General features: G+C 42.1%; 1 protein-coding gene across 2 annotated transcripts in view; it reads left to right on the forward strand.

Moving 5' to 3' along the window:
• mybpc2b (myosin binding protein Cb) overlaps positions 1 to 19135 on the forward strand; it is a 78248-nt gene that overhangs the window by 33090 nt on the left and 26023 nt on the right. For both annotated transcript variants that reach the window (XM_060922790.1, XM_060922791.1), the window contains 4 exons: positions 13331 to 13448; positions 13582 to 13630; positions 13745 to 13804; positions 14460 to 14626. In XM_060922790.1, the coding sequence (XP_060778773.1) occupies positions 13331 to 13448; positions 13582 to 13630; positions 13745 to 13804; positions 14460 to 14626 (394 nt within the window). The remainder of the gene's footprint in view (positions 1 to 13330; positions 13449 to 13581; positions 13631 to 13744; positions 13805 to 14459; positions 14627 to 19135) is intronic.

Genomic DNA, 19135 nt, shown 5'->3' on the forward strand with positions numbered 1-19135 from the left:
AAAACACGCACGCACTGTGTTCTAGTCCCGGGATGAGCTCTCCCCTCTGCCTCCTTAAATAGGGCGCGGTTACTGGGAAGACACACAAACACAGGTTAATTACTGTCAGGTGTAGTGATTTGCCACTCACCTTCCCTGGCTCCACCCTCCTGTCACAGACCGGCGCTTGACCACGCCCCCACTGCCACAGGCAAGCAGAAACGTGTACTTCTGGAGCAATGAGGAGACAGAGTTCATGCTCATTCAGCTTAAGGAGTTGAATATATTAAAATTCATGGACGGGAGAAAAACGCGCAATGGAGAACACGGAACTGATAACTTTGTTTACACTCTTGAATAGCTCTTCTTCATGATGACAACCGGAAGTGTACCAACACGATGGGGCATGTTGCGCCACCTGTGGCTCGGGTGCACAATGCACCTCACACAATAGCCCGATTTCATTGTGTGCATGTAGGATTGGATTTCTCTGGCACCCTGCTGGGACCTTCAGCTCGATTACTGACAGCAGCTCGATTTGGATGTGCATGTAAATGTACTGAGTGCTAGGATTTTAAGCTCACAAGCTCCTGATCATTGCTAAGGTTTAAACTCACACCCTCCTGATCAGTGCTAAGATTTAAACTCACACCCTCATGATCACTGCAAGGATTTAAACACAAACTTCTGATCGGGGCTAGAATTTAAACTCACCAGCTCTTGATCAATGCAACGATGTAAACTCACAACCTCCTGATCAGTGCTCAGATTTAAACTCACAAGAAATGAAATACAAAAATCTTTATTAATCCTCCCGTAGGGGATCTTCCAGATTAATTTACATGGTAATAAAAAAATATACAATATTAAAATTAACATTGGTACAATAATCTCATCTATCTTAAATAATAAACTCGTTCCTTAAACATCTAGACAATAATATTTTCTTTAAATTACCCTTAAAAGGCATATGTGCTAGAGCTTGACTTGATGTTTGGGGGAACGGTGTTCCATGCTCTGGCGCCACGATATACAGTGGGGCAAAAAAGTATTTAGTCAGTCACCAATTGTGCAAGTTCTCCCACTTAAAAAGATGAGAGAGGCCTGTAATTTTCATCATAGGTACACTTCAACTATGAGAAACAAAATGAGAAAAAAAAAATCCAGAAAATCACGTAGTCTGATTTTTAAAGAATTTATTTGCAAATTATGGTGGAAAATAAGTATTTGGTCGATAACAAAAGTTCATCTCAATACTTTGTTATATACCCTTTGTTGGCAATGATGAAGGTCAAACGTTTTCTGTAAGTCTTCACAAGGTTTTCACACACTGTTGCTGGTATTTTGGCCCATTCCTCCATGCAGATCTCCTCTAGAGCACTGATGTTTTGGGGCTGTCGCTGGCAGGGCCGGCTCTCGGTCTTTGGCTGCCCTAGGCGAGATTGAGTTTTGGGCCCCCCCCAAGAAAAAAAAAATCCTCTAATAACATCTAAATAACACTTTAATCTAATCACTCTATTCTATTACTATTAAACAATGTACGGTGCATGGACAATAAACAAGAAGTCATTTTTATCTTTTTCATTATTGTTATTATTGTTATCATTATTCACATAAAGTGTCACAAAGTAAAATGACCACAGAAATTCAATACATCTCCATATAATGGGCAAAAACTCTTCTGTACCCTGTTCAAAGTGTAGTGCATGGACAATAAACAAGAAATTAGTTTCTTTTTTGCTATTAAAAGTTAAGTCATCTCTGAAGAATTAACAAATTAAATGAATAAAAAAGTTCTACAATTCTAAATTGTGCAAACTTACCGGTAAGCACCCTGTTAGGACATCAATGGGCTGTATTTTCAAACAAAAGTGCTATTATGGGTACTTTGTTATTGAAGTAACATTACAATGGGACTCGTCTGGTCTTCCTAATGGCAAATTCCTTGATAATATCATCAAATGATATTTCTCTTGAGATCTCTTGGTTGATGCTCAAGGTAGTAGTTTAAAAAACGCTGCAGTAACTAGCTGTGCAAGACAAGCAAGCAAGTTGTTAATATGGACAATTGAGAATGCGAATGTGCATGTAATGCGATGCAGCGAGTGTGCTATATGAGCTATAGTGTCGGCTTTATTATTGAGGCTTCTTATTTTGCTATTGATTGTTATTCTACCTGGTGGTGATTAAATGGCAAATGCTTGGAAAAGATGCACCTCTGATGCTGTTGGGGATGACGGTGCCGTATGGTTGGTGAAAACAATTCGTGACACAAACTCGCCACCTTGGATCGATGGCGAAGTACGGCATCTAATTCGTAAAAAGTACACAGCTCTTAAGAAATTTCGCCAGCATAAAACTGATGAACGCAAGCTAAAAAGTTATGGACTGTTAGTCAAAACCTAAAGAATGTTATGCGAAACAAATACCATCAATACCTAGCCAAAATTGAAATGTCATTTAAGGACAACCCCAAGACCTTTTGGAGTTATCACAAAGCATTTCTTGGTGGACGATCAGGTGCAACTTCGATGATTTTTTTACAATGGTACAGTTGCTGAGAAACCAGAACATAAAGCGGAGCTACTTAACAACTATTTTTGTTCTGTATTTCTTCTGGCTACTACATATGAAAACAACTCGCCATCTTATAAACCACTTACTGATATGGAAATTTCACAAATGGTGTCGGTTAATGAAGTCAGAGAGTGCTTGAGTAATTTAGACATTTCTAAAGCGTGCGGTCCAGATGGTATTTCGTCGCGTCTTTTGAAGGAATGTTGTAATGAAATAGCTCCCAGTCTCTGCGCGATTTTTAACTTCTCTTTGAGCCGGGGTAAGCTACCATACGAGTGGAAAATAGCGGATATTACACCTCTTCACAAGAAAGACTCAGAAGAACCCGCCGAAAATTATCGACCTATATCTCTTCTTACTATCATCAGTAAAGTATTAGAACGTTGCGTTGGCACCCGGCTTTATGATCATGTGAAACATTTAATCACCCTTTTACAACATGGGTTCTTAAAGAATCGCTCATGTGTTACTCAGTTATTGTCTGTTTTGCACGCCATTGGCCAAGCACTGGACAAGAACATCCAGACTGATGTTATTTACTTGGACTTTGCAAAGGCGTTCGATTCCGTGAATCACATTATTCTTCTATCCAAGCTTAGAGCTTATGGTGTTTCAGGGAATCTATTTGCATGGTTCACGGATTACTTAACAGGGCGTGACCAAAGGGTGGTGGTGGACGGCGCCGCGTCAAAGTGGGCTCCAGTTACTTCTGGTGTCCCACAAGGGAGCCTACTCGGGCCGTTATTGTTTACAATCTTCATTAACGATCTCCCGGACAAAGTTGTAGGTGGGGCAAGGGTGGCGTTGTACGCAGACGACACTAAGTTGTATCAAAGTGTAACTACAATCAGTGATTGCCAGTCCCTACAAGCAACTCTAGTAAATTTGAACGACTGGTCAGAGCGAAATATAAATTTCAACACCTCAAAATGTAAATCGCTCAGCATTACGCGGAAAAAATCTCCTTTGCTTTACGAGTATTCCTTGGACAATGTAGTATTCGAGCGTGTGTCCAATGAAAAAGATCTTGGAGTAACTATTACGAGTACGCTCTCCTGGAAAATTCATATTCATACGATCACTGCAAAAGCCAACAAGCTCCTTGGGCTTCTAAAACGGACATGTCCTTTACTAACTGATGTGTCCGTTCGGCGCACGCTTTACTTGTCACTAGTGAAGTCTCAGTTGTGTTATGCTACACAAGTATGGTCACCCGCTCAAGTCACTTTAAAGGCCCAAGTCGAGCGTGTGCAACGGCACGCTACCCGATGGATACTACAAACCCGGGTTGGCACTTACAAGGAGAAGTTGATCACCTTGGACTTACTCCCTTTAGCATACGATAGAGAACTGAAAGATCTAGTTTTTTTTTAATAAATGTTTATATAATTACATTGACCTTGATGTTAAATGTTACACTAGTTTTATTTCTCATGGCCGCACATGGCAAAGTAATTTGTTCAACCTTACAATACCAATCTGTAGAACTAGTACATTTCAGGCCTCTTACTTTAATCATATTGTTAAATTATGGAACTTCACTTGCTCTGTAATATATTCAAGTTTTGTAAGTCTAGGTGCTTTTCAACAATCTGTTCGCAAACTATTATTTGACCGCCTGATAACTACTTTTGATATAGACTGGCCCTGCACATGGTCACTAATTAGCTCATGCCCGTGCCACGGCATTTAATTTGTTTATATTTTCACATTAGTTGTAATTAGTTTTTTCCTTTCTTCCTTTTTATAATTCTTAATTTCCAGGGCGGCGCCTCGCATGGGTCTTTTGTCCCGTTCGCGCCTTCCCTTTTGGGTGGGTTTTTTTTTCCCTTTAAGTATGTTTTTTTTTTTTGTTTGTTTTTTTGTTACATTGTAAATGTTTTAAAACCCAATAAAGCTGTTAAAAAATAAAAAAAATTCCCACTGAAAAATGCATGATGTGATTACTACAGCAGAGGTAAGAAGCGGGTATTTCTACATCCCCAGCCGCATCAGAGGTGTTGTAAAAAAGGTTTTCAACCTTTCATGAGCCAGGGCACACTTTTTTCAATGAAAAATCTCAAGGCACATCACCAGTAGAAAATGTTGACTGAAACTAAAATGCTGTTGCCAATATTTACAATATACAGTCATTCTATAATTTTCCACGGTACACTTGGTGATCTCTCACGGCACACTAGTGTTCCGTGGTACTAGAGTTCGGCAGCACAGTGGTTGAAAACACTGTACACTACTGATGCACTTGGTAACATCTCCATTCAATAACTCCATCCCTCCTTTTTGGTGGGGTTTTGGTCGCCCTTGGCGCCCCTGGGCACACTTTGCGCTCTAGGCAATTGCCTAGGTTGCCTATAGCAATTGCCGGCGCTGGTCAACATGGACTTTCAACTCCCTCCAAAGATTTTCTATGGGGTTGAGATCTGGAGACTGGCTAGGCCACTCCAGGACCTTGAAATGCTTCTTACAAAGCCACTCCTTCATTGCCCGGGCGGCGTGTTTGGGATCATTGTCATGCTGAAAGACCCAGCCACGTTTCATCTTCAATGCCCTTGCTGATGGAAGGAGGTTTTCACTCAAAATCTCACGATACATGGCCCCATTCATTCTTTCCTTTACACGGATCAGTCGTCCTGGTCCCTTTGCAGAAAAACAGCCCCAAAGCATGATGTTTCCACCCCCATGCTTCACAGTAGGTATGGTGTTCTTTGGATGCAACTCAGCATTCTTTCTCCTCCAAACATGACAAGTTGAGTTTTTACCAAAAAGTTCTATTTTGGTTTCATCTGACATTCTCCCAATCCTCTTCTGGATCATCCAAATGCTCTCTAGCAAACTTCAGACGGGCCTGGACATGTACTGGCTTAAGCAGGGGGACATGTCTGGCACTGCAGGATTTGAGTCCCTGGCAGCATAGTGTGTTACTAATGGTAGCCTTTGTTACTTTGGTCCCAGCTCTCTGCAGGTCATTCACTAGGTCCCCCCATGTGGTTCTGGGATTTTTGCTCACCGTTCTTGTGATCATTTTGACCCCACAGGGTGAGATCTTGCATGGAGCCCCAGATCGAGGGAGATTATCAGTGGTCTTGTATGTCTTCCATTTTCTAATAATTGCTCCCACAGTTGATTTCTTCACACCAAGCTGCTTACCTATTGCAGATTCAGTCTTCCCAGCCTGGTGCAGGTCTACAATTTTGTTTCTGGTGTCCTCTGACAGCTCTTTGGTCTTGGCCATAGTGGAGTTTGGAGTGTGACTGTTTGAGGTTGTGGACAGGTGTCTTTTATACTGATAACGAGTTCAAACAGGTGCCATTAATACAGGTAACGAGTGGAGGACAGAGGAGCCTCTTAAAGAAGTTACAGGTCTGTGAGAGCCAGAAATCTTGCTTGTTTGTAGGTGACCAAATACTTATTTTACCGAGGAATTTACCAATTAATTAATTAAAAATCCTACAATGTGATTTCCTGGATTCTTTCCCCCCATTCTGTCTCTCATAGTTGAAGTGTACCTATGATGAAAATTACAGGCCTCTCATCTTTTTAAGTGGGAGAACTTGCACAATTGGTGGCTGACTAAATACTTTTTTGCCCCACTGTATAAAGGACTGTTGTGCAAGTGACGTGCGGCATTTGGGCAGACTTAAGCTGTCTCTGTTCCTGGTGTTATACCTGTGTACCTCGGATCTCATATGATAAAGTTCTGTTAAGTACTGAGGTACTAAATTATTTCTCATTTTAAACATCATTGTAGCTTCCCTGATGTAAAGAAGGTCAGATCTGGGAAGTAGCCCAAGCTGTTTGATAATTGGAGTGATATGGTCAAACTTCTTTTTGCCAGATAAGGGATGGCCAGCAAAGTTTTGTGCTAGTTGTAATTTTTCAATGTTATGTTTACTTGTCCCTGACCATACCGTAGAACAGTAAAACATTTTGCTGAAAACTAGAGTTGATAATGAATAAAGTTGATTTTTCAAAAAGGTTTCTTATCCTACTTATCATACAAAGTTTAGCCATTAGATCAGATGCAAAGAACTAGAGACCAGAGGTTTAATAATAAACTCACACGTTTAAGCTGAGACATGTGGAACATGGGGTGGATGTGTCGCATGGTGAGTGGTAGTGCCAGTCTGATGGAACATGGGTTGATTACCTTTTTGATGAGGAAGGGTCCTAGGTACCTGGGAGCCAGCTTGTGGGTGACGGCTCTGAGTGCCAGATGGCGTGTGGAGAGCATGACTCGTTGCCCCACCTGGTAAGTGGGTGCCTTAAAGTGGCATTTGTCAGCCTGCCTCTTGGATGGTAGGGCAGAGCGAATGAGTTCTCTCCAGGCCAATGCCCACGTCCTCCTGCAGCAGCGTATGAAGATCTGGGCAGAGGGTACAGTGACCTCCTCCTCTTGGTTGGGGAAGAGTGATGGTTGGTAACCCAGGGAGCACTGGAAGGGTGAGAGACCTGTGGCAGATGAAGGAAGAGTATTATGAGCATACTCGATCCAGGGTAGGTACTTACTCCCAGAACAGGCATCCCTGGATGCCATGCACCTGAGTGCAACCTCTAAAGCCTGGTTTGCCCATCCTGCCTGACCGTTGGTCTGTGGGTGGAAGCCTGAGGAGAGACTACAGGTGGCCCTGATGAGTTTGCAAAAAGCTCTCCAGAATTGCGTAGTGAACTGAGGACCCTGATCAGAAACGATGTCATTGGGCAGTCCATGTACAGTGGTGCTTGAAAGTTTGTGAACCCTTTAGAATTTTCTATATTTCTGCATAAATGACCTAAAACATCAGATTTTCAAACAAGTCCTAAAAGTAGATAAAGAGAACCCAGTTACACAAATGAGACAAAAATATTATACTTGGTCATTTATTTATTGAGGAAAATGATCCAATATTACATATCTGGGAGTGGCAAAAGTATGTGAACCTTTGCTTTCAGTATCTACTGTGACCCCCTTGTGCAGCAATAACTGCAACTAAACGTTTCCAGTAACTGTTGATCAGTCCTGCACACCGGCTTGGAGGAATTTTGGCCCATTCCTCTGTACAGAACAGCTTCAACTCTGGGATGTTGGTGGGTTTCCTCACATGAACTGCTCACTTCAGGTCCTTCCACAGCATTTCGATTGGATTAAGGTCAGGACTATGACTTGGCCATTCCAAAACATTTATTTTATTCTTCTTTAACCATTCTTTGGTATAACGACCTGTGTGCTTAGGATTGTTGTCTTGCTGCATGACCCAAATTATCTTGAGACTCAGTTCATGGACAGATGTCCTGACATTTTCCTTTAGAATTCGCTGGTATAATTCAGAATTCATTGTTCCATCAATGATGGCAAGCCATCCTGGCCCAGATGCAGCAAAACAGGCCCAAACCATGATACTACCACCACCAGGTTTCACAAATGGGATAAGGTTCTTATGCTGGAATGCAGTGTTTTCCTTTCTCCAAACATAACACTCCTCATTTAAACCAAAAATTCTATTTTGGTCTCATCCGTCCACAAAACATTTTCCAATAGCCTTCTGGCTTGTCCACGTGATCTTTAGCAAACTGCAAACATGCAGCAATGCTCTGTTTGGAGAGCAGTTGCTTTCTCCTTGCAACCCTGCCATGCACACCATTGTTGTTCAGTGTTCTGCTGATGGTGGACTCATGAACATTAGCCAATGTGAGAGAGGCCTTCAGTTGCATAGAAGTTACCCTGGGGTCCTTTGTGACCTTGCCGATGATTACACACCTTGCTCTTGGAGTGATCTTTGTTGGTCGACCACTCCTGGGGAGGGTAACAATGGGCTTGAATTTCCTCCATTTGTACACAATCTGACTGTGAATTGGTGGAGTCCAAACTCTTTAGAGATGGTTTTGTAACCTTTTCCAGCCTGATGAGCATCAACAACCCTTTTTCTGAGGTCCTCAGAAATCTCCTTTGTTCGTGCCATGATACACTTCCACAAACTTTTGCTGTGAAGATCAGACTTTGATAGATCCCTGTTCTTTAAATAAAAGAGGGTGCCCACTCACACCTGATTGTCATCCCATTGATTGAAAAGACCTGACTCTAATTTCACCTTCAGATTAACTGCTAATCTGAGAGGTTCACATACTTTTGCCACTCACAGATATGTAATATTGGATCATTTTCCTCAATAAATAAATGACCAAGTATAATATTTTTGTCTCATTTGTTTAACTGGGTTCTCTTTATCTACTTTTAGGACTTGTGTGAAAATTTGATGACGTTTTAGGTCATATTTATGCAGAAATATAGAAAATTCTAAAGGGTTCACAAACTTTCTAGCACCACTGTAGACGGAAAATGTGCTGGATGAGCGGTTTCTTTGGCTGAGGGGAGCTTAGGCATAAGGATGAAATGAACAGTCTTGGAGAAATGGTCAATGACAGTGAGAATGCATGTGTTGCTACCTGAGTTGGGGAAGCCTGTGACGAAGTCCAGGGTGATGCGAGACCAAGGTTGATGTGCAGTCGGGAGGGGTCTTAGCAAGCCGACAGGGGGTCGATTGGCTGTCTCATTCTGGAAGCATGTGTCGCAGAATGCCACGAACTCCTGGACGTCCTCCTTGATGGATGGCCACCAAAAGCACTGCTGGATGAGTGCCAGTGTTTGGGCAGCTCCCGGATGACAGGCCAGCTTGGAGCCATGACCCCACTGCAGCACCTGGGTTCGCACAGGGCTGGGAACAAACAGATGGTTAGGAGGAATGTTGTTGGGGTTACCTTCACCAGGGTCCTGCTCCAGGGCCTTCTGCACAAGTGTCTCAACCTCTAGAATGACGGCTCTCACCAGGCAGCGTAGAGGAAGAATGGTCTCAGGCGGCTTGGACTCCTCTTGGTGGGAGGAGAACATCCTGGACAGGGCGTCAGGTTTGTCGTTCTTGGAGCCTGGGCAGTAGGAAAGTGTGAAGTTGAACCAGGAGAAGAAGAGAGACCAACAGGCTTGATGGGAATTAAGGTGTTTGGCGGACTGGAGGTACTCCAGATTCTTATGGTCGGTCCAGACTAGGAAGGGGAACTCCGACCCCTCGAGGCAGTACCTCCACTCCTCCAAGGCTAGTTTAACAGCCAGTAGTTCTCGGTCGCCGATGTCATAATTCCATTCGGCTGGGGATAGCCAGCAGGAGAAGGAGCATGGGTGGACCTTGTCATCACTGGCCCTCTGGGAAAGTATAGCTCCTACCCCTGACTCGGAAGCATCAACCTTGACAAACTGCTTGGTTGGATCGGGTATGGTGAGAATGGGTCCACAAGCAGAACACAGACAGTAATCCAATAAATAATATGATTTAATTCAGGGAAAAAAAGGTCATGGCAAAAAGATAAACAAACAGGACAAAAAACAAATGGCAAAAATAGTCTGGACAAAATAAGACAAACAACTTGACAAAAACATGAGACAGGCAAAGACAAAAACACTGGTGCAAAAAAACATGAACAAGAAAAGACCCTTAATGCAAGAAACCATGAATCTGAAATAACCCTAATGCAAAAAACACCATGAACCAGAAGAGTGCTAGTGCAAAAACCATGAACAAGAAAAAGTCACTAGAGAGAATAACCATGACCAGTAAGAGAGGCACAGAAATGGCTAAAGAAGCAAATGAGATGTTCTGGTAAAGTCCGAGTCTGAAAACAGCTTATTTATACACAGCAGTGAAAACCAGGTAGTTAATACAGGTGAGAGGGAATTCCTGTCCCGGATCGGCGCTGGCATGAGAGATCCATAATCTCCGGAGTGGATGTCCGGAGCGGAGCATGACACTTTATTTTTTTAAATTCATATCCAAATTGTAGCAAGTGTTACCAGGCAAAACAAACCTCGCCTGGCAGCACTTATTTTACACCTATATGTTGAAAATAGTAATATTTCTCAATCATCAGCTGTCAGGTTATAATCATATGAAAATTTATGATCTTGAGTTTCACATGTCAAAGTCATTCAAGGTCAAAGGTCATGGAGGCAACTGAAAGCCCATATGGGACTTCTTATATGTTGATAATAGTAAACATCTAGCTACCATTAACCATTTTAAAGTTATAGCCCTTTGAAAACCCATGACCTTTAGTTTGACCTTTCAGAGTCACTCACGGTCAAAGATCATGGTGCCAAAGGAAAGGCCATATGGGAGTTCCTATATGCTCATAATAGTAAATATTTGTCTATCAGCAACTGTTTTTGAGCTATAATGGAAAATATGTTATTTTGACCGAAAGGTTGACCTTTCCAGTGATCTTGCCCTTGACTCAATTAGCCCCAAAATTTAATCAGGTAATCTCTGGACCATTGCCCACCTACCCTGAAAATTTGAAGTCAATCAGTGCAACCATCTAGACACTAGATTGTTAACAGACAGACACACACATACACACAAACAAACTGCACTGGTGACAATACCTCACTCTGCTGACTCTGTTGCAGGCGAGGTAACAATGTGAAAAAATCATTGACAAATTTAACACATCATTATTCACATTAAACATGACACGATTATGTGAGCATTCCACAAAAACAATCATGTGATGATGAGCTGGTGCTTTTTCAAAAAGGTGTGGAAAGAAAGTTGTAGGTACGTCCTATCCTGAGGTGAGAATGCGGGAAGTTTCAGTGCTTCAATTCAGGATTTACTGAGACTGATATCAAGCTCCACCATATCACAGAGTAGGCTCCAGACCATGGACCGGACACCCACCATTTTAACTGCCAAGTGCCTACTATTTATTTCCAGACATTGTCTTTAAAGTCATTATCATTATCATTAGCATTTTGTCAAACAGCACTGGGTTTTGAGACACAACCTGAAGGAGAAAGTCCGTCAAGCCTGCAGCAGTGTGATGGTGTTTCCACATCCTGCACCCTGATTGGGTGAATGCGTTCTTTTCATGGACGAAATAATAGAAAAATCAAGCTGCTTAAATATCACTTTTTTTTTCAAATGATCATTCACTTTTGATGTGAAAGCGTTAATTTATAGGATAGTTGATGGAAAAAAAAAAAAATATATATATATATATATATATATATATATATATATATATATATATATATATATATATATATATACAGTGGTGCTTGAAAGTTTGTGAACCCTTTAGAATTTTCTATATTTCTGCATAAATATGACCTAAAACATCATCAGATTTCCACACAAGTCCTAAAAGTAGATAAAGAGAACCCAGTTAAACAAATGAGACAAAAATATTATACTTGGTCATTTATTTATTGAGGAAAATGATCCAAGATTACATATCTGTGATTGGCAAAAGTATATGAACCGTTGCTTTCAGTATCTGGTGTGACCCCCTTGTGCAGCAATAACTGCAACTAAACTGTTGATCAGTCCTGCACACCGGCTTGGAGGAATTTTAGCCCATTCCTCCGTACAGAACAGCTTCAACTCTGGGATGTTGGTGGGTTTCCTCACATGAACTGCTCGCTTCAGGTCCTTCCGCAACATTTCCATTGGATTAAGGTCAGGACTTTGACTTGGCCATTCCAAAACATTAACTTTATTCTTCTTTAACCATTCTTTGATAGAACGACTTGTGTGCTTAGGGTCATTGTCTTGCTGCATGACCCACCTTCTCTTGAGATTCAGTTCATGGACAGATGTCCTGACATTTTCCTTTAGAATTCGCTGGTATAATTCAGAATTCATTGTTCCATCAATGATGGCAAGCCGTCCTGGCCCAGATGCAGCAAAACAGGCCCAATCCATGATACTACCACCACTGTGTTTCACAGATGGGATAAGGTTCTTATGCTGGAATGCAGTGTTTTCCTTTCGCCAAACATAACGCTTCTCATTTAAACCAAAAAGTTCTATTTTGGTCTCATCCATCCACAAAACATTTTTCCAATAGTCTTCTGGCTTGTCCACATGATCTTTAGCAAACTACAGATGTGAAGCAATGTTCCTTTTGGAGAGCAGTGGCTTTCTCCTTGCAACCCTGCCAGGCACACCATTGTTGTTCAGTGTTCTCCTGATGGTGGACTCATGAACATTAACATTAGCCAATGTGAGAGAGGCCTTCAGTTGCTTAGAAGTTACCCTGGGGTCCTTTGTGACCTCACCGACTATTACATGCCTTGCTCTTGGAGTGATTTTTGTTGGTTGACCACTCCTGGGGAGGATAACAGTGGTCTTGAATTTCCTCCATTTGTACACAGTCTGTCTGACTGTGGATTGGTGAAGTCCAAACTCTTTAGAGATGGTTTTGTAACCTTTTCCAGCCTGATGAGCATCAACAACGCTTTTTCTGAGGTCCTCAGAAATCTCCTTTGTTCGTGCCATGATACACTTCCACAAACATGTGTTGTGAAGATCAGACTTTGATAGATCCCTGTTCTTTAAATAAAACAGGGTGCCCACTCACACCTGATTGTCATCCCATTGATTGAAAACACCTGACTCTAATTTCACCTTAAAATTAACTGCTAATCCTAGAGGTTCACACACTTTTGCCACTCACAGATATGTAATATTGGATCATTTTCTCAATAAATAAATGACCAAGTATAATATTTTTGTCTCATTTGTTTAACTGGGTTCTCTTTATCTACTTATAGGACTTGTGTGAAAATCTGATGATGTTTTAAGTCATATTTATGCAGAAATATAGAAAATTCTAAAGGGTTCACAAACTTTCAAGCACCACTGTGTATGTATATATATATTTGTTTCAGACAGTGAAGCTGGTTAAGTGTTTCTCGTGTGTGTGTGTGTGTGTGTGTGTGTGTGTGTGTGTGTGTGTGTGTGTTCAGGTGTATACATATGAGATGAAAATAGTAAAAGTGAAGCCAGGCGATGCAGGAGCTTATAGATGTGAAGTGACATCGAAAGATAAATTTGATAGCTGCACCTTTGAGATCTCCGTGGAAGGTAAGCAACATACATGCGCATGCTCACACACACACACACACACACACACACACACACACACACACACACACACACACACACAGACTGAAGTGTCATTAAGTTTAAAGCTATGTTTGACTGTATGTGCTTTTAGCTGCTGAACAGGATCAGTCTAAGGACATTCTGTCTGCCTTCAAACGAGCGTAAGTCTGTGTGTGCAGAAAGTGTATTTGTATATAAAGTGTATATAAAGCTCTGGGTCTTATTGATACCTGTGTGTGTATAAAGTGTGTCTATTTATAAATGTGTGTTTGCAGTGATGCGGGTGAAGATGAAGGAGAGTTGGACTTCAGCGCACTGCTCAAAGCCACTAAAAGGTCAGTAATCATTCCTTCTACAGATCAGACCAGGGTTCTAATCAACACACATTTCACTGCATAAATGCATGGTTTGAGTGAAATTGGTCAGAATTAATTTACTGGACTATTTTTTTTAAACCTGAATTCTCATCTCATCTCATTATCTGTAGCCGCTTTATCCTTCTACAGGGTCGCAGGCAAGCTGGAGCCTATCCCAGCTGACTACGGGCGAAAGGCGGGGTACACCCTGGACAAGTCGCCAGGTCATCACAGGGCTGACACATAGACACAGACAACCATTCACACTCACATTCACACCTACGCTCAATTTAGAGTCACCAGTTAACCTAACCTGCATGTCTTTGGACTGTGGGGGAAACCGGAGCACCCGGAGGAAACCCACGCGGACACGGGGAGAACATGCAAACTCCGCACAGAAAGGCCCTCGCCGGCCACGGGGCTCGAACCCAGGACCTTCTTGCTGTGAGGCGACAGCGCTAACCACTACACCACCGTGCCGCCAACCTGAATTTAAATTTAAAATAAATAAAAAATGTATGTGGAAATATCTTATCCTAATTTAATCATATTAGTAAACATAATAACACTCACCTGTGTTTTTTAGACACCTTCACTCAGTGTGTGTGTGTGTGTGTGTGTGTGTGTGTGTTAGGCCTCAGAAGGCGACGCCGGAGATTGATGAGGAAGCAATCTGGGAGTTGCTGAAGAATGCTCACCCAAGTGAATATGAGAAAATTGCATTTCAATATGGAATTACTGATCTGAGAGGACTGCTGAAACGTCTGAAGAAGAAGAAACCTGTGCAGAAACACAGCGAAGGTAAGAATGTGAGGTTAATGGGGGATCACAGAGGAGAGAGTAATAAAGAGGTTTGTCCCCTGGTTACCATGGAAGCTGACATTGAGGCATGGCCAAGAGCTTTGTACAGATGCTGATTCTTTCTACTTGATATCCTTCAGCAACACATCTCAATTTTCTATGAAGTGCTACCGGTCTCACCATTTTCACCAAAGCCCCCTCAACTGTTTTTCCAACCACACCCCTCAACCACATCCTCAATGCTCCCTCAACCATGTCTTGAAAGCCCCTCAACCACATTCCCAGTGCCCCCACAATAAAGTTCACAAAATCCTCAACCATGTTTCCAAGCTCCTCTCAACTTCATTCCTAAAGCACATCTTAACCACATTCCCAAATCCCCCTCAACCATGTTTTCAATGTCCTCTCAACCCTGTTCCCAAAACCCCTTCAATCATGGGGGACTTAAGCACTCAATGGGCTTGATGGGCAACGTGTAATGGAGCTTCTTGTTTACTTTCTTTTTCTTTTCTTTCTTTCTCCTGTGAATGCTTTTCAGTTTACATAAATTACACCAAACATAAACTAAACTCTTACTATCTTTAAGTTCGAGTTTGAAGTGACTGCAAGTACAGCTCCATTTCTCTCACACTCATAGTGTCACTGAAAGTACAAAACACACATAATAGATTAGCAGCAATAATATACAGGTGAGAATCATCACTGCCCAACTAAGGCACTATTAGTATCTGGAATCTGTTGCCCTATTTTATTCTTTGTAGTATATGTATCCATCCAGTATCCCTGATCCAGGGAGCATGCCTAATCAATTAAGTCTACCCAAGGTTGAAACCTGGTAACCATGCCTAACCAATCGAGCACTTCATAAATGTGCGGCATTGGGCATTCATCAAATTTTGAAGCCTTTATTTGTCGCAAGTACACTAGTGCACAGTGAAATTCATCCTCTGCATTTTACCCATCTGAAGCAGTGAACACATGCATGTACACACAAGTGAGCAATGAGTGCACACACATACCCAGAGCAGTGGGCTGCTATGCTACAGTGCCCGAAGAGCAGTTGGAGGTTAGGTGACTTACTCAAGGGCACTTCAGCCATGGATACAGAGGGAGGGGAAAATGCTGTTCATTCATTCCCCCCACATTTTTCCTGCCAGTCCAGGGAATCAAACCAGTGACCCTTTGGGTCCAATGTTGCTTCTCTAACCTTTAGACTATGGCTACCCCAATTATTTTCTAAAGTCCTTGCTAAAACAGACCCCTCTGTTGGCCTTGGGCAACAAGACCATGGGCTGTTCAAATCACTGTGGAGCTTCTTCATTACTTTCATGTTAAGCATATCCTTGTGTTCCTCCCAAACCACTTTTTTGTGCTCAATTAAGTGGTAGGGGCACCTGTGTACAACCAGACCTAGAGAAGATTCAATGTAGTGCTCTTTAAGCAAGTGGGTGGTGGTGACAAAAAAATGTTGGGAATTTGAAACCTGAAAACCTGTGCTCCTTGGGATGGTGAGTGGTCATCTCCACAGGGGACCAAGTGAATTGGGCAAGTTCCAGCCCCTTCCTCTTTGGTACCACATTGCCAGAAGCACAGCCACCTCTCTCCATGATATCAGGAGATTGAGGTAATATGCTTGAAGTATCTCATCTCTATCCCTTCGTTTGACATCACAGTCGACTCCTCTGACTTTCCATGTAACCTCAAAAGGCCCTTGACACTTTGTGAGTAATTTGGAGCTTGATGTGGGTAGTAATAGGAGTACCTTATCTCCTGGTACAAATTCTCATAGCCAAGTTCCCCTGTAATACAGTCAGGACTGTCATTCTTGGGCCTGTCACAAATTCTCCTGTGTTAGGTAACCCAAGGTGTAGAGTTTTACTCTCAAGTCCAGAACATACTGACTTGTGTTTTGTTGGTGGTAGGTCCCTGCTCAAAAGTTTCCCCAGTGACACTGAAGACACTGTGGGGTGTGAGCCCATACAGTCATTTGAATGGAGCAAACTCCATGGAGGCTTGGAGGACATGTCATACTGTAAATAACAGGGGTGAATGAATTGGGAATGAACTTACAAATCATATTGTTTAGGGTTTGATTAAACCTTTCAAATAGTCCATCTGTACTGTTTTGTAAACACTGGTGACAATCAATTTAACCCCCAATAATTTGAACAGTTCATGAAGAGTGCATGATATGAAAGTACTGCCTTGGTTAGTCAGGATCTTGACCCAGGAGATAATGATGAAGAGCATCTCTGCAACACTGTGTTCTGAGATGTTGTGAATTTTTATATTGTATTGCATAATACATACAACTAGCACAAAGCAATGTCTATATCAATTCCTTTAAAAGGTATCTCTATTAATGGAAAGGGGTACAAATAGTAATTTTTGGGGTGGCATGCAGATTCACCAGCTGACATTCATGCCATACTGAACACCACCTGTGTACAACACAGTGAACACAATGTCCTGCCAACCATCCCAGATAGCAGAGGGTCGTTGATTCGACGTGGAATCATCGGCATGTTCTTCGACCTATACGCCGTCGAATCACCGTCGATCACCGACGTTGATTCAACACCGCTTTGCTCATACGAGTTTCCATTGAAACGACGTTGAAAAGTGGCTGGTGGTCGACAGAGAATAGACCCCCTTTCACCCTTTATTCAACTACGGATTTCGGTTGATTTATAATTGAATTTATAGTTGAATTTTCGGCGATGATTCATCCAACTTTACTTCCTGTTTTATGTACAACAGGAAGGCTACAAATTAAGCAAAACAGGCTAAATTAAACTAGCTAACAATAAAGCATCGGGGCTCTTGCCTAGGATGAACACACACATGCAGACTTCAACCATGAAAGTGAAACTTAATTTATATCTACGTCCTGTTTAATGTACAACAGGATATAAAAATGCATGCAACAATGCACCTCTCCTAATGTTTGTCAAGCTATCTAATGAGGCATAACTTTTAACATTTATAAGGAACAGAACACACTTGAACAAGTTCTTAGAAACATTTTATGATTTATTTATAATTGTGGCCTATTCCTCCTGCGGCGCAGACCTGTACATGGAAACAGAAAAACATAACCAAAATTAATTTGATGCAGCATTGATAAAGAAAGTCAGCAGTAGGCTATGGGTTTCTAAATGCCACCCTACCTCATTATTTGGACATGGGGAAAAACTATATTTAAAATCCAAAGAGGGATGGAGGGAGGAAAATTAAAACAAAAGAAAGAAATGAAATATAGAGTAGAGAATATTTGATAAAATTAAGGATGTTTTTATTCAGTAAACATTTAAAAAAATGTTCTACAACACTCTAGCCTAGTGACTTACCAGTAACAAAATAGACTTGAAGTATTCAGATCCGCTCTGCATAAAGCAGCTAAATCCTCTCTCTGTCTCCCGGCAGAAAGCTCCTTGGTTTGCTCCCCTTGTGTCTCAATCACAGCTGGTATTCTGTAGAAAGACTTCTTTTCACCTTTCCCATCAGCTTTGTTAGAACCCTAACACAGCACAAAAGTTTACCATTGTAGGTTTTTGATGAACCAAGTGCCTCGTGGGTTCACATACCGCGCGCTGCCTTTATTTCCCCCGAATCACGAGTTTGTTGGTCTTCCAATGTGGCGCAGGGTTTGTTTACTTCCGGTTTCGGGTGACGTCAGTGAAAGGGGTCTAATGGGGGCATTACCGCCACCCACTGGATTGGGGTGTAAAGCAGTCTGAACAAAACGTGTAAACATAAACATAGGAGAAATGAACCCGTTTTTCTAACTCATCCTCACTTAGTCTACTTTTCTTTTTTGATTAGTCTGGATTTGATATTGTAAATTTAAATGTGAATCAATGTATATTCATCGGACATGAACAAATGAATAAATCTTGAGTAATCTTGAGGCGTGTGTGTCCGGGGCGCGGTGTCGCGGGGGGGGGGGGATCGAACGAACCCTCCGATCCCCCCTGGCTACGGGCCAGATCCTACCAATGTTGAAAACTGGCCGGCAAAAGTGACGATGGTTCAACGTCGTATATTCAACCTTCTCTGACGGTCGACAGATCAACCTTTACCCACGTTGATTCAACGGTGATAAATCGACCCTCTCAGACGGCGGAGAAATCGACGTTTCACGGCGCCGTTTCAACGTTGATTTTCTGACGTACGACGGAAACCGACCATTCTGACCAAAACTCTACGTCGTTTCAACGACCCTCTGCTATCGGGGATGGGTCATGAGATAGAGATATATTCTGAACTGACATCAATGCTCAGCACCACCTCCCATGCCAATGCTACACATATTCTGCACTGTACCTCACTCCTGCAGGGTCTATCCAGAAACATTTTCCCCACCAGTATCTGAAAATCTTCCCAGCAATGCCAGCAAGCTTGCCCAGGATTTATCCTAATCCTGTTCTCAAAACCCTATCAAGCATGTTCCTAAATTCCCCTCAACCAGATTCCTAAAACCCCCTAAACCATGTTCCAAAACTCCCT

This window comes from Neoarius graeffei, chromosome 5 (assembly GCF_027579695.1).
Source record: "Neoarius graeffei isolate fNeoGra1 chromosome 5, fNeoGra1.pri, whole genome shotgun sequence".
Classification (NCBI taxonomy): domain Eukaryota; kingdom Metazoa; phylum Chordata; class Actinopteri; order Siluriformes; family Ariidae; genus Neoarius; species Neoarius graeffei.